Source organism: Ciona intestinalis, chromosome 12 (genome assembly GCF_000224145.3).
Source record: "Ciona intestinalis chromosome 12, KH, whole genome shotgun sequence".
NCBI lineage: Eukaryota > Metazoa > Chordata > Ascidiacea > Phlebobranchia > Cionidae > Ciona > Ciona intestinalis.
Window position 1 is genome coordinate 2,257,659 of NC_020177.2, and position 12,199 is coordinate 2,269,857.

The 12,199-nt window shown below is 34.9% G+C and overlaps 2 protein-coding genes across 14 annotated transcripts in view; one reads left to right on the top strand and one right to left on the bottom strand.

The window, feature by feature from the left end:
* Positions 1-1,953, top strand: part of LOC100180458 (kelch-like protein 12) — a 23,621-nt gene extending 21,668 nt beyond the window's left edge. For 9 of the 11 annotated variants that reach the window (XM_026837259.1, XM_026837263.1, XM_026837258.1 and 6 more), the window contains 2 exons: positions 1,067-1,211; positions 1,268-1,953. In XM_026837259.1, coding sequence (XP_026693060.1) covers positions 1,067-1,211; positions 1,268-1,388 — 266 coding nt within the window. In that variant the 3' untranslated portion in view covers positions 1,389-1,953. Of the gene's footprint in view, positions 1-496; positions 904-1,066; positions 1,212-1,267 lie in introns of those variants that run through there. The other 2 variants (XM_026837265.1, XM_026837264.1) reach the window with 2 other exon arrangements.
* Positions 1,954-3,819: 1,866 nt separating this feature from the next.
* Positions 3,820-11,557, bottom strand: LOC100181987. 3 transcript variants are annotated; one of them, XM_002127408.5, is made up of 14 exons: positions 11,484-11,557; positions 11,196-11,237; positions 10,910-11,040; positions 9,613-9,722; positions 8,665-8,806; positions 8,259-8,395; positions 7,567-7,674; positions 7,092-7,251; positions 6,862-6,985; positions 6,455-6,518; positions 5,921-6,004; positions 5,156-5,310; positions 4,601-4,686; positions 3,820-4,137 (listed from the first exon to the last, which is right to left on the bottom strand). In XM_002127408.5, exons 6-14 carry the CDS (start codon positions 8,268-8,270, stop codon positions 4,025-4,027), a joined length of 906 nt encoding a protein of 301 aa, XP_002127444.1. In that variant the 5' UTR covers positions 8,271-8,395; positions 8,665-8,806; positions 9,613-9,722; positions 10,910-11,040; positions 11,196-11,237; positions 11,484-11,557; the 3' UTR covers positions 3,820-4,024. The 3 variants fall into 3 exon arrangements, with proteins under 3 accessions (XP_002127444.1, XP_026693068.1, XP_026693069.1); XM_026837267.1 differs by lacking the exons at positions 9,613-9,722; positions 10,910-11,040; positions 11,196-11,237; positions 11,484-11,557 and having other exon boundaries at positions 6,455-6,539; positions 8,665-8,802; XM_026837268.1 differs by lacking the exons at positions 9,613-9,722; positions 10,910-11,040; positions 11,196-11,237; positions 11,484-11,557 and having other exon boundaries at positions 6,455-6,539; positions 8,259-8,413; positions 8,665-8,792.
* Positions 11,558-12,199: the final 642 nt, after the last annotated feature.

Below are 12,199 nucleotides of genomic sequence, written 5' to 3' on the forward strand. Positions count from 1 at the left end.
TGCAACATAGAGATCAAATAAAATCGCTTTTATTGGACAGAATGACGTTAAAACCTTGATTTTTGGGCAGAATATGAACTATCTTCTTAAAAAATACTTTAGGGTTTTCAAATCAAGTTTGGTAAAAACTTTTAAATGCTATGATGCCTTTTTCAAACGTTATATTGGTGGATAATTCCTTCCTCTTTCAAATAAAACCAACTGTAAGAACTTTTACCAACTATAAAAAAAATTAGGAACATTTTTGTGAACACCTGTTTCAAAATGCATATTTGCATTACTCGTCCCTAAGGAGTTAAAATAACAGTTGAATTGTTTTAGTTTTATTCTTATAATGCAAATATATGTTAGACATTCCAATTTATTTATATTGACAGTTTATTAAGTAGTTATAAATGCTTAAAATTGCATACCAACCAAAAATGAAAGTTTGTATATTATTAGAGATGCTTAAATGTAATCTAAAGTCTAAACCAGTGTTTCTCAACCTTTTTAGTTTGCGGAGCGGTAAAATTCCGAAACAAATTTTGCGGACCGGTGGACCTTCAAAAATCAACCCAAAATGTTGGAGTCTGCTTTTAAACAGTTGGGCACAACACTTGCAGCATTGTGACGTACAATTAAGTCCAAAGTAGACCATGAACTGTATGTTACGTCACAGTGCTGCAAATTACGGAACTGGCCAAGTTCTAAATCAGTTTAAAATTTGATTTTTTATTTCTATAATCAATGGACAAGACTTCAACATGTTGCATTTTGCAATTAAGATATAAAATTGTAATATATATTTGGGGGACCGCCAGGAAAGTTGACGCGAACCGGCGGTTGAGAACCACTGATCTAAACCAAAGTACCACCAAAGTCTAAAAAACAAAACAGCTTGTAAAAATTATTGGTGAAATCGAAAAAAAAAATCGGTTGTGCAAATATGCATGAAATTTCCCATTAGAAAACATGTTACCTAAGTTTTACCGTTTCTAAACTACTAAAGAATCTTTTTCGTATACTGAAGTGTAGGTTATATTTTAGTCCAGAAATATTTATACTTACTCTTACTGAATATCAGGTGGCCATGATGGAAAACAACCTCTTAAATCAGTTGAGAAATACAATGTTGATGATAACACCTGGGTTTATGTGGGAAATATGAACATGGAGAGGAGTTCTCATGCAGCTTGTGTTGCACAAAACAAGATTTATGTAGTAGGAGGGTAAATACTTGAACAATTTGGTTACAATTTTCCATTTAAAAATTTACTTTTTGTAGTCTGGATTCTAATCGCAAAGTTGTAAAATCAATTGAATGTTACGATGATCAAACAGACAAGTGGAGTGTTGTTGGTGAAACTGAAGTTGAATTATACAGCCATTCTATGGTTGCTGTTTAAATAAATCGAATCTAAATTTATATAAATAATACAAACTGCAATTGCGTTATACATTACTGATTTCCAATCAAGATTTTTTTATATCTGCAAACCATTATTGCTTAACACAATATAACTCAATCTCTTTACAATAATTTTAAAGCTGAATAGGTTTTTTTTTCAATTAAGTAATGTATTGAGGGTTTTGTAATATTCCTTCAAATTAAAAAACATTTTTATGTCTTACACCTTACAGTAACAAAACAAGTACCTCTATTTTAATTGTACTTTTGATAAATTAACAAACCAAAAAACCTTCTTGGTAATTTTTTTTACCGGTTTATATATTCATTTTTTTAAATTTGTACAATTATTTTTTTAATTTTTCTTTCTTTTTATACCTTCCATAATAAGCTGTAACAGTTTTATGTTTGATTGTATATTCAATTCTTCATATCGCGAACTTATACAAAAACATCATTTAGTATAACTGTTGCAGTAATGTTGCTATCTATGGGTTGTTATTGGAATACCAACGGTACTTAATAATATTTGTTGACCATCAATACTTTTACAATTGGCGACATCGAGTGTAAAATTATTGATTACGACTTAACTGTGTGTAAAATCGCTTGAAAACGCCGCGACCTACGTCATTGTGACGTCATAGTATCTGGCACCGCGCATCGACGCAAGCGTTTCTTGTTGGTAAATGAATGAATGTAACTTATAGTAGGGTGGGGGAAAATGGGACACCGTTTTATTTTATTTTCTCCGACCATTTGGTAGTTAACAAAGAGAATTCAACGAATTATTAAACCGTATCTTCACGACTCCCATAGGCCGCTGTTAATTGTTTAAAACTCGATCAGGATATTCAAATATCATCTGTCAAAGGTGTCCCATCTTCCCCCAACCTACTATACTTTATTCTCGCGTGGCCGAAAAACGGCAGTCTTTACCACACAGTCGTTATCAACACCTCGTGCCAGCTTACGAGTTACCATGTATGCTATGTTACTTTGTGGGTGTTTATAATATGTTTAGCCGTAGCTATGTTGGTTGTTTACTGTGATGCGGCTAACTGTTTCATAGTTTAGGATTTGATGTTATGTTAAATGTGTTTAAATGTGTTCGTATATGCAACGAAAGTAACGACTATGTAAGTATAACTATAGTAGGGTGGGGGAAGACAGATACCCTTAGCACATAATAAACAAATAGCATGATTGTGTTTTAAACAATTAACAACGGTCTATGGGGGTCATGAGGATACGGTATTATAATTCTTTGACTGTTCTTTGTTTACTACCAAATGAAACGGGATAATAGAATGAAATGGTGTCATGTCTTCCCCATCCTACTATATGTCAACGGGTGTGAACAGGTGATCTGCCGCGTATGAAGTCTTTATATTGGCTTCGTCATATTAATATAAATCGCAAAGTTATGATGTATATGATAGAATTATTTTTATACCTTCGTAAAGTTGATTGCAAAGTCGAAATTTGTCTTCTTATATAATTGGATTTGTCTGCGTATTAGTAAAAGCTGAGTATTGCGCTTGCAATTTATTAGCCTATTTGTACAAATATTCTGTTTTATAGGATATTGTGCCCTGAATGATGTTGCTGCAAAGTTGGCATGGAAATAATTAAACTGATAGAAATAAATGAATGAACGCAACTTACTTTATCCTCGCGTGGTCGAAAAACGACAGGCGTTGTGGGGTGTTCGTACACCTCGTGCCAGCTTGCTAGTTACCAAGTATGTTATTTTGTGGGTATATTAATATTTTTTGGATTTTTTTATGTATAGTGATAATTTTGACAACCCATTAGTGGCCACTGGGTTGGAGCGATTGCCGTTAAGTGTCTTGCCCAAGGCCACAATGGTAGGAGCGACGAGCCTTGAACCTATTACGTCTGGGTTACAGGCAGGCGCGCTAACTACTTTACTATGGCGCCGGACAAATATTCACAAAACTATTTATAGTGACGATAAGACTCACTAAAGGAATAACATGATTTCGTAAGTTGGGTGATTGCGTTTATGGTCAAAAGTTTGAGTTCACAGGTCAATTCAAAGCAGTATATAGTAGGGTGAAGGAGATGGGGCACATTTTCATTTTTTCTGTCTTATCAGACAGTTAATTAAGAACATTCAAAGAATTATAAAACCGTATTCTGACGACTCCTATAGACCATTGTTAATTGTTTAAAACACGATCAGGATATTTGGATATTATGTGCTAAAGGTGCCCCATCTTGACCTACAGTACTATATATAGGGCAGACGCATACACCCGGTACAATAAAATAGCAGTAACAGTAAAAAAACAATAAAGAATGTTAACAACATTGTTATACAATGTGATTACAGTTAAAAAGCTCAATTGCATATACTTCAACTTTTTACAGCTTATTCATATCGGAAGGCGAAACTCGAATACAAGCGTCCATGTGTATTCCTATATAGGACCGAAAGCATGATTTTAATACCAGATTATAATGTTTTCATTTAACATTTGTTTCATGTGCCACTGTAAAGGACTTTGCGGAGCCTTTTTTATGCATTTTTTTGGCCGTGTACTGTCTGTGGGATATTTGTAATGCTACTTATGCTACAAGGTACTGTGCGTTGGAATACAGCAAGTTTCATTCCTTCTTCGGCACTATTGATTTCACATCTTTTAAAAGCGTCACAAAACTTGTGTCAAAGTCTGCATCGTTGTGGAACTTGTGGTATCGCTTCATTCCAAACAGCAAACCTGTTTATTACATACAAAATAACGTTACGTGTAATATTCTTCGTTATGTGCATTACTTATTGTCAAATTTAAAAAAGGAACGAATAATTACCGACAAAGCAACATACGTGCTAACTGATACCCATACAAGGTGTGTGAATTACCAAGTTCATCAATTGGGAAAAGTATTATAACGACTGCCGTTATTATACGCCAGGTACATAAGGATAAATATAGTAGGGTGGGGAAAGATGGGACACCTTTTCATTCTATTTTTTCGTCCCGTTTGGTAGTAAACAAAAAACTTTCAGCGAATTATAAAACTCTATCCTTACGACTCCCATAGACCGTTGTAAACTGTTGTAAAATACGATCCGAATATTTGAATATTATGTGCTAAATGTGTCCCGTCTCCCCCCCACCCTACTACAATTAACATTCATTCAGTGATATTCACATCTCTTTACGTGGTTCAACAACTCACCTAGCCAACCGTTTGCCTTGTACCCTGCTTCTACTACAAGGGGAATTATAGGGACGTCATATTTGTAAGCTCCTACGGCCTCAGTTCTGCAAACACAAATTTATAATAGTATAAATTTATATATACAGTATAGAAGGAAAGATGGGACACCTTTTCATCCTAATTTCTCGTTCCATTTGGTAGTAAACAAATAACATTCAAAAAATCTAAAACCGTGTTCTCACGGCACCCATAAACCGTTGTTAATTGTTTAAAACACGATCAGGATATTATATGATACTATGTGCTGAAGGTGTCCCACCTTACCCCGCAGCACTTTATATTGTTTAAAAACGATAACGAGGACCATATTATTTAAGGAACAAAGTGAAGAGAGTCAACGGCAAAACGACATTTGTTAAACAATCAATTTTTATACTTAAATTAATTCTCTAAGTACAAAAAATGCAATTAAGTACAAAAAATGCATTATACAAAACAGACTAAATAACTTTATAAGCCAAAAACAAATTCATATTGGATGTTACAAATACTGTAATAAAACAAATCCCTTACCTGCAATTTTTACTTTCTTTATAAGATTGTGATGCCAGCATAAGAAAGACGTGAGCACCTTCTACACCTTCAGACATACTTTGCAATATATCGGAACCCATGTTGTCGTCGTCGAACCAAGTCTTGTAACCCTCTTGAACCAGCCTATCTCGAAGCTGTAGAGATAAAACATGATGCATATATATCACCTCATGCAGGTTTATATATAGTAGGGTGGGGGGAGACGGGACGCCTTTCGCACATAATATTCAAAAATATTCTGATCGTGTTTTTAAAATTTTACAACGGTCTATGAGTGTCGTGAGGATACGGTTTTAATTTTTTTTAATGAAAGTCTATGGGAGTCGTGAGGGTACAGTTTCATAATTATACAAATGCTCTTTGTTTATTTGCAAACAAGACGAGAAAATAGGATTAAAAGGTGTCCCATCTCCCCCACCCTACAATAGTACTATGGGACAAGATGGGACACCGTTAGCACCTAAAACCCATAGTGTGTGAACCTTTTTTAAAACTATTAACACCGCTCCTTTAGATTGGCTGTGTTATGGTTGTATAGTTCTGTAAGTATTCTTTGTTAACTACCAAATAGGATGAGAAAAAAAAAAAAAAACGTGTCTCGTGTTACCCCACCCTACTATATGTACGTTAAACACATTGCTGCTTTGTCAATATAGTGGTAAAATGGGCGACGTTCATTCATTCATTAGTTCACCCATAATGTCATTAAAAATAAAGCAAAAATTTAAAATATTCCAATCTTACGTTGACGGCAATAGATTTATATTTCCAATTGTAACTTATCATGATGTGGCCTTCTTTATCGGATTCAGGAGTAGCATCAGAAGCCTATACAAAAAAAACAAACAAAACCCTTATTATACTTCAACGTTAGAATGAATGTAGGTTATTTACTCCATGCGTGGTGGGGTCACGACCGCCGTTATAACACAGGTGTTCTGTTTCACACACCTCATGCCCGCTTACGAGTTACCACGTATGTAACTTTATGGGTGATTATTTTATTTTTTGTTATTTTTTTTATGTATGGCTGACAATTTGAAAAACCCATTTGTGACCACTGGGTTAATTAACCTTATTTTATCTTTTTAGTTACAGTAACGAAGGTCAGAAGATACGTAGTTTACACACACCAGCTATTTCTGTACGTCATACAGAGACCTGTGATTTAGACACTTTATCAAAAAATCTTGCTTTTACAAGCCCTGTCTAAGAGCGATCAGTTTGAACTGCCATTTTTTGAGCTAAAAATATGTTTAAACATTACAATATACTTACAATAGTTGCCTTTCTTTTCATATTGAGTACAGCTGTCACACCTTGCGCAGTTTTTTGGAGGTTTTTGTCAATAAAGTAAAAATAACTGCGTATTGGAAAATGGTAAATTTAGGGTTCATGGGGAAAAAATCATTATTTATTTCTGACACCGGATTTTGTATTTTTTGTATTTATACATTCGAGCCCTGGTGTTAAGTAAGGCGGTGAAAGATGGAACACCTTTTTATTCTATTTACTCGTCCCATTTGGCAGTAAACAAAGATCATTCAACGAGTTATACAACCGTTACCTCACGACTCCCATAGACGGTTGTTAGTTGTTTAAAACAAGATCAGGATATTTGAACATTATGTGCTAAAGCTGTCCCGTATTCCCCCACCCTACTATACGTGTTATAAAATACATACGGGTTTTGAAAGTCTTCTATCCGACGCATCAAAGCCAAGTTCTTTTTAAAGACATCTTTGTTTCGATCACTAAACGACAAACTCCAAACAAGACTTGTAGCAGCTGTTTCCAATTCTCGATCGCCTAAGGTTTTGGTCGGTAAAATTATTGAAGTTTTTTTTTTAATATATAGAACAATAACAGAAAGTTTCTTTTCAAACTAAAACTTAAGATTTTAACACTTACGTACCCGATGTCATCATCTTTATCAACGGAGCCACAACGCCTTCATTCACAATCTTTTCACTGATAGTTACATTATCTGCCAACTTAACCAGGGCATCCACAAGTTCAAGAGACGAGAAACCAAGATGTCTTCCGTTGTCGCTTGCAACCGATGCGACGAACATCTGCGTGACAACACGAATAAAAATCGTGACGTCATAAAAACGTCATCGAAGACATGACGTCATAAACTTCATAAAAACGTGACGCCATGAAACGTTAACAAATCGTGGCGTCACGTAACTTCATCAAATCGTGACGTTTTGAAACGTCATCAAATCGTGACGTCATGAAACGTCAACAAAAGGTGACGTCATGGAACAGCATCAACAATATATAACTTTCGTGAAATACTGTTTATCTTTATAAAACGTCATTAAAACGTGCCGTCACGTTACGTCATCAACATAATGACGTTATAATATATCGTATACGTATACCTGCACTGACGTAGTGACGATTGAACATTTCGTCACAATCTCTTCATCAACGTCATCCACGATAAAGGCAAGTGTCATTACACTGAAGGTGAAAATGTTTTTCAAATTCTGAAATTTAGATAACGTTTTACAGACAGTTGCATTATATGGCATGTTTTATTGAATACGGACTCTTAACATAGCGAACTTGAGTTTAGGGCAATAACAAGCAATATATATTTGTTCAACTTTGTAAATTTAGATGTCTTATGACTAAGCAGTCAATATGTCAGGTGGAAACAGTTTTTTTACAAAATATTCTATTGTTAAAGTACTGTGAGGTAAGATGGGACACCTTTATCACATAATATCCAAATATTCTTATCTTGTTTTAAACAACCAAAATTAACGTAATGGTCACGAATTTTACTAAATAGGTACAGTAGGGTGGGGGGAGATGGACACCTTTTCTATTCCATTTTCCCGTCCCATACGGTAGAAAACAAATACCAATCAAAAAATTATAAATCCGCCTCCTCCCAAATCCGGTAGACCGTTGTTAATTGTTTAAACTGGATCAGGATATTTAGATATTATGTGCTAAAGTTGATGCCCTATCTTCCTCCACAGTACTATATGGTGTTTTTACCGTTACTTATTATACTGGGTCATACAAAAATAAGACATGCAGTAGTTCTAAAGGCATTGGTTACCTTATCAAGCATTGTATTCGTGGCGTACCAACCAACAGTTTCTAATGCATCGGCTTTTTGTAATGAATCAAGTTATCGCTCGACTTTGAACAGTTGTATAGAATCCTTAATGCTGAGGATACGATGTATTTGTGTTTCTGTAAAAATAAAAACAACTAATTGGGATGTAAAAACATGTATAGTGCGTTGAGGGAAGTTGGGACATCTTTTTAATCTATTTTCCTGTCCCACATGGTAATAAACAAAGAAAATTCAAATAATTATAAAATCGTATCCTCACGACTCCCACAGACAGAGATGTTAATTGTTTAAAATACGGTCAGGATATTTGGATATTATGTGCTAAAAGTGCCCCACCCTACTATATCAAAAAGAAAGTACAAACATTCGTTAAAATTCAACTTACCTGGTTGGTGTTAAACGTTGCTTTATGTTCGTTCAGTTCACCGACTAACATTCCAATTAAACCTTCTTGTCCAAATTCCTTCGCAAGCATCATGTTATCGTCGGTGAAATTAAAGCAAATTTCCCGCAAAGTTTTAAATTCCCTGTAATAGTTTAATATTTGAATAAATAAAAAAACGAATGAATGATACTCATTTATGATATAATAATAACTTTATTTGACTCTTCGATTAAGACACAGAAAAGAGGACAGGATATATGATACAGTACTGTAGGGGAAGATCGGAAACCTTTAGCACATGTTATCCAAATATTCTGATCGTGTTTTAAACAATTAACAATGGTCTATAGAAGTCGTGAGGATACGATTTATTAATTTACGAAATGATCTCTGTTTACTACCAAATGGAACGAGACAATAGAATGAAAAGGTGCCCCATCTCCATCCACCCTACTATATCGTTTATCTTTATGAGGTAGCGCCAAGGCAGTGGATATAACATAGATGTCCTATCACATGCACCGCGTACCCGACTACGAGTTACCATGTATGTAACATTGTGTATAGTAGGATGGGAGAAGATGGGACACCTTTTCGTATGTATAGTTTCTCGTTCCATTTGCTGGTAAGCAAAGACCATTCAAAAAATTATAAAACCGTGGCCACACGACTCCCATACACTTTGGTAAATTGTTTAAAACACTATCAGGATGTTTGGATATTATGTGCTAAAGGTGTCCCATCTTTCCCCGCCCTACTATAGGTAATATTTTCTAAATGTAAGGAACCGCAGCGAGAATGGTATCTAAGTGTAACGGTACCATTTTTACAATAAACATGTATATTTAATCTTTTAAATTTAAAGTCTGTTATTACGACAAATGCAGAAATGTAACTTCCCGTGTTTTCTTAAAAAAATAAAATTTTTAATATGTTTGAAAAACTTACTTTCGTTGGCATTCTTGTATGCAATTGCTAGTCGACGCCATCTTGAAATATTTCATTAGCATTTCTCCTGCACGGCTGTTACATAAGGCTTCTCCCATAGCACGTCGCTTCTAAACATAAAATAACATTGGTTTAGCAAATAACTTTGGTTAGCAAAATGACAGACGTTAAAAAACAAGGCATCTCTTGAAGCATCACTGAAGGAAAATTATCAAATAAAAAGGTGGCTACTAGCCCCAACATACAACTTAATAGTTATACAATGAGACGGTTAATTAAAACATAAAATGTAATGTAGTGGGGTGGGGTAAGACGGGACACTTTAAGCACAAAACTAGTGCGTGTGTTTTAAACGATTAACAACGGTCTATGGGAGTCGGGAGGAAACGAATTTATATTTCTTTGAATGTATTTGGTTTACTTCCACGTGAGACGAGAAAATGCAATTAAATGGCGTCCCATATTTCCCCACCCCACTATATACAGAACGTGTGCGTTTTATTGTTATAATTTCACCAAGTTTTGGGCTAAATCAAACGTGTGTTTCATGGCTTTGTTTTTAATTATCGTAGGTCACAAATAAGTTTGGTTATACAATGGTTAATTAACCTATATAAACTAAGTAACAGTGCAGCCTATAATGAACTAATTTTAGTTGTTACGAAATGATTGGATATTATGTGCTCACGGTGGTTGTATAACAGATATACAAACTGAATAACAGTGCAGCCCACGAACTAGTTTTATTATTATTATAGTAGGGTGGGGGAAGATGGGACATCTTTTCATTCTATTTTCTCGTCCAATTTGGTAGTAAACGAAGAACATTCAAAAAATTATAAAACTATATCCTCACGACTTCCATTGACCGTTGTTAATTGTTTAAAACACGATCAGGATATTTGGATATTATGTGCTAAAGGTGTCCGATCTTCCCCCACACTACTGTATTACTTTTATTTGCTCAATCTTTATATAGTTTGCGTTCATAGGGGAGTTCTAATTCGCGCTGTGGTTTATGGGTTATATACTGTAGTATCGTTTAAAGGCATCTAATAGCAGTCTAATTTAATGCACACGAGCAGTATTGGTTAGATGTAAGCTTAAAGGTGTTGAGAAAGGGATTATATGACGCGTTTGACGTCAAGGTTTGGAAAGTACCTAGAGGCAAATCAGACAGAGTACGCAAATAGCATGGTAAAGTGCGGGCAATTGAAGGGGACTTTCCTATGCGTAACAGGCGAGCTTAATGACCATATAGTATAGTCATAAGGTAACAACCACTCTAATCACTTACAGTGTTTCCTGTTAGCTTGGAAAGCTCACAAAGTTGATTCATGCAAGCATTGGTGGAATCGCTGAAACTTGTTTTATCGGTATCACTGACAAGGTTGGTCGTTAATTGGTCGATAATTTGACCAATTTCACCTGAAAAGTGAACCTAATTAATCTTATGCAAAGAACAAATCGCTATGTTTAATATTTGTGTCATAAGACGAAAAAATTCCATATGATTTAAATTACCAAGCGCAACATGTAACTGTAACGGCTCTTCAAATATTAAGCGGAAGACACGCACTTACCAATATTAACCTTGTCGAACTCGGCTTCGCTAACCTTGTGGGCTGAAAAAACAAAGCATATACGAAATGCAATTTACTGGAAATCACACAGACTGTTTGGCATGACAATAAGTTTCTATTTTTTTAAATACAGAAGCGACGACCGAATTAACTAAAACAACAAAAATAAATGGGGGGATTAGCAACGAAACGAAAGTCATTAGCACGCAAAGGGTATAAATTAACCTAATGCAGATGTTTGTTCTAAAAATCAAACCACATTAATGTTATGTCAAGTTTAATACGAACCTGGGCTTCTGGCATCTGTTTCTTCAAAGTTGACATTCATGTTATTGTTAAAGGCATTAAACTAAACACGTTTTTGACCCTTAATATGTAAAAGCCATTTTAAATTTTTTTAAATTCTCTGCAATTCGGAACTTTTGTACGGCTATGCACATAACGTCACAGACACATAGATAAATACGGAACGATACCGTGATAGTTACTGATTAACCATAGCGCTTTCCTCAATTAAATAAACACACAAATATATTGATATAACACACATAAATAGCAAAAAATGACGGAAAATTTGAACTATTGCAGTTAACATACACCTGTTAAACCATTGTAGTATATGTGCATCGCAAACTAGGGTTTCCCTACAACGCAAATCTTTGTCTAACGCTAGACGCTTTCTAACTGATATCCTCTGGGCAGACGGATAAGCTGAGAGCAGAAAGAGAAAAAGGGGGTAACCTCGCTTCAATCTAAAGCTAGAATTTGAATCAAAACTGCTGAAGCATGCAGAGGATAGGATACGTATTTCCGTGTGGGAATTTATCAGTGTGGGCGTGAAAAAATATTCGACTGTTGATTTTTGCGTTTTAAAAACACAACCTCTTTGATTCATGACGTCACTTAAAAAGATGACGTCATTAAACAATTCATAATGGGGGTAAAATGGGATATGTTCTAATTCCATTGTCTCGTCTCATCTTGTAGTAAACAAAGCATATTTG

What these genes read in the sequence shown, in the direction of transcription:
- LOC100181987 (XM_026837267.1), bottom strand. An exon ending in ATAAATCTATTGCCGTCAAC is followed by an intron (nt 5,311 to 5,920) that starts GTAAGATTGGAA and finishes TTATCTCTACAG; the next exon opens with CTTCGAGATAGGCTGGTTCA. An exon ending in CAAGGCAAACGGTTGGCTAG is followed by an intron (nt 4,138 to 4,600) that starts GTGAGTTGTTGA and finishes TGTAATAAACAG; the next exon opens with GTTTGCTGTTTGGAATGAAG.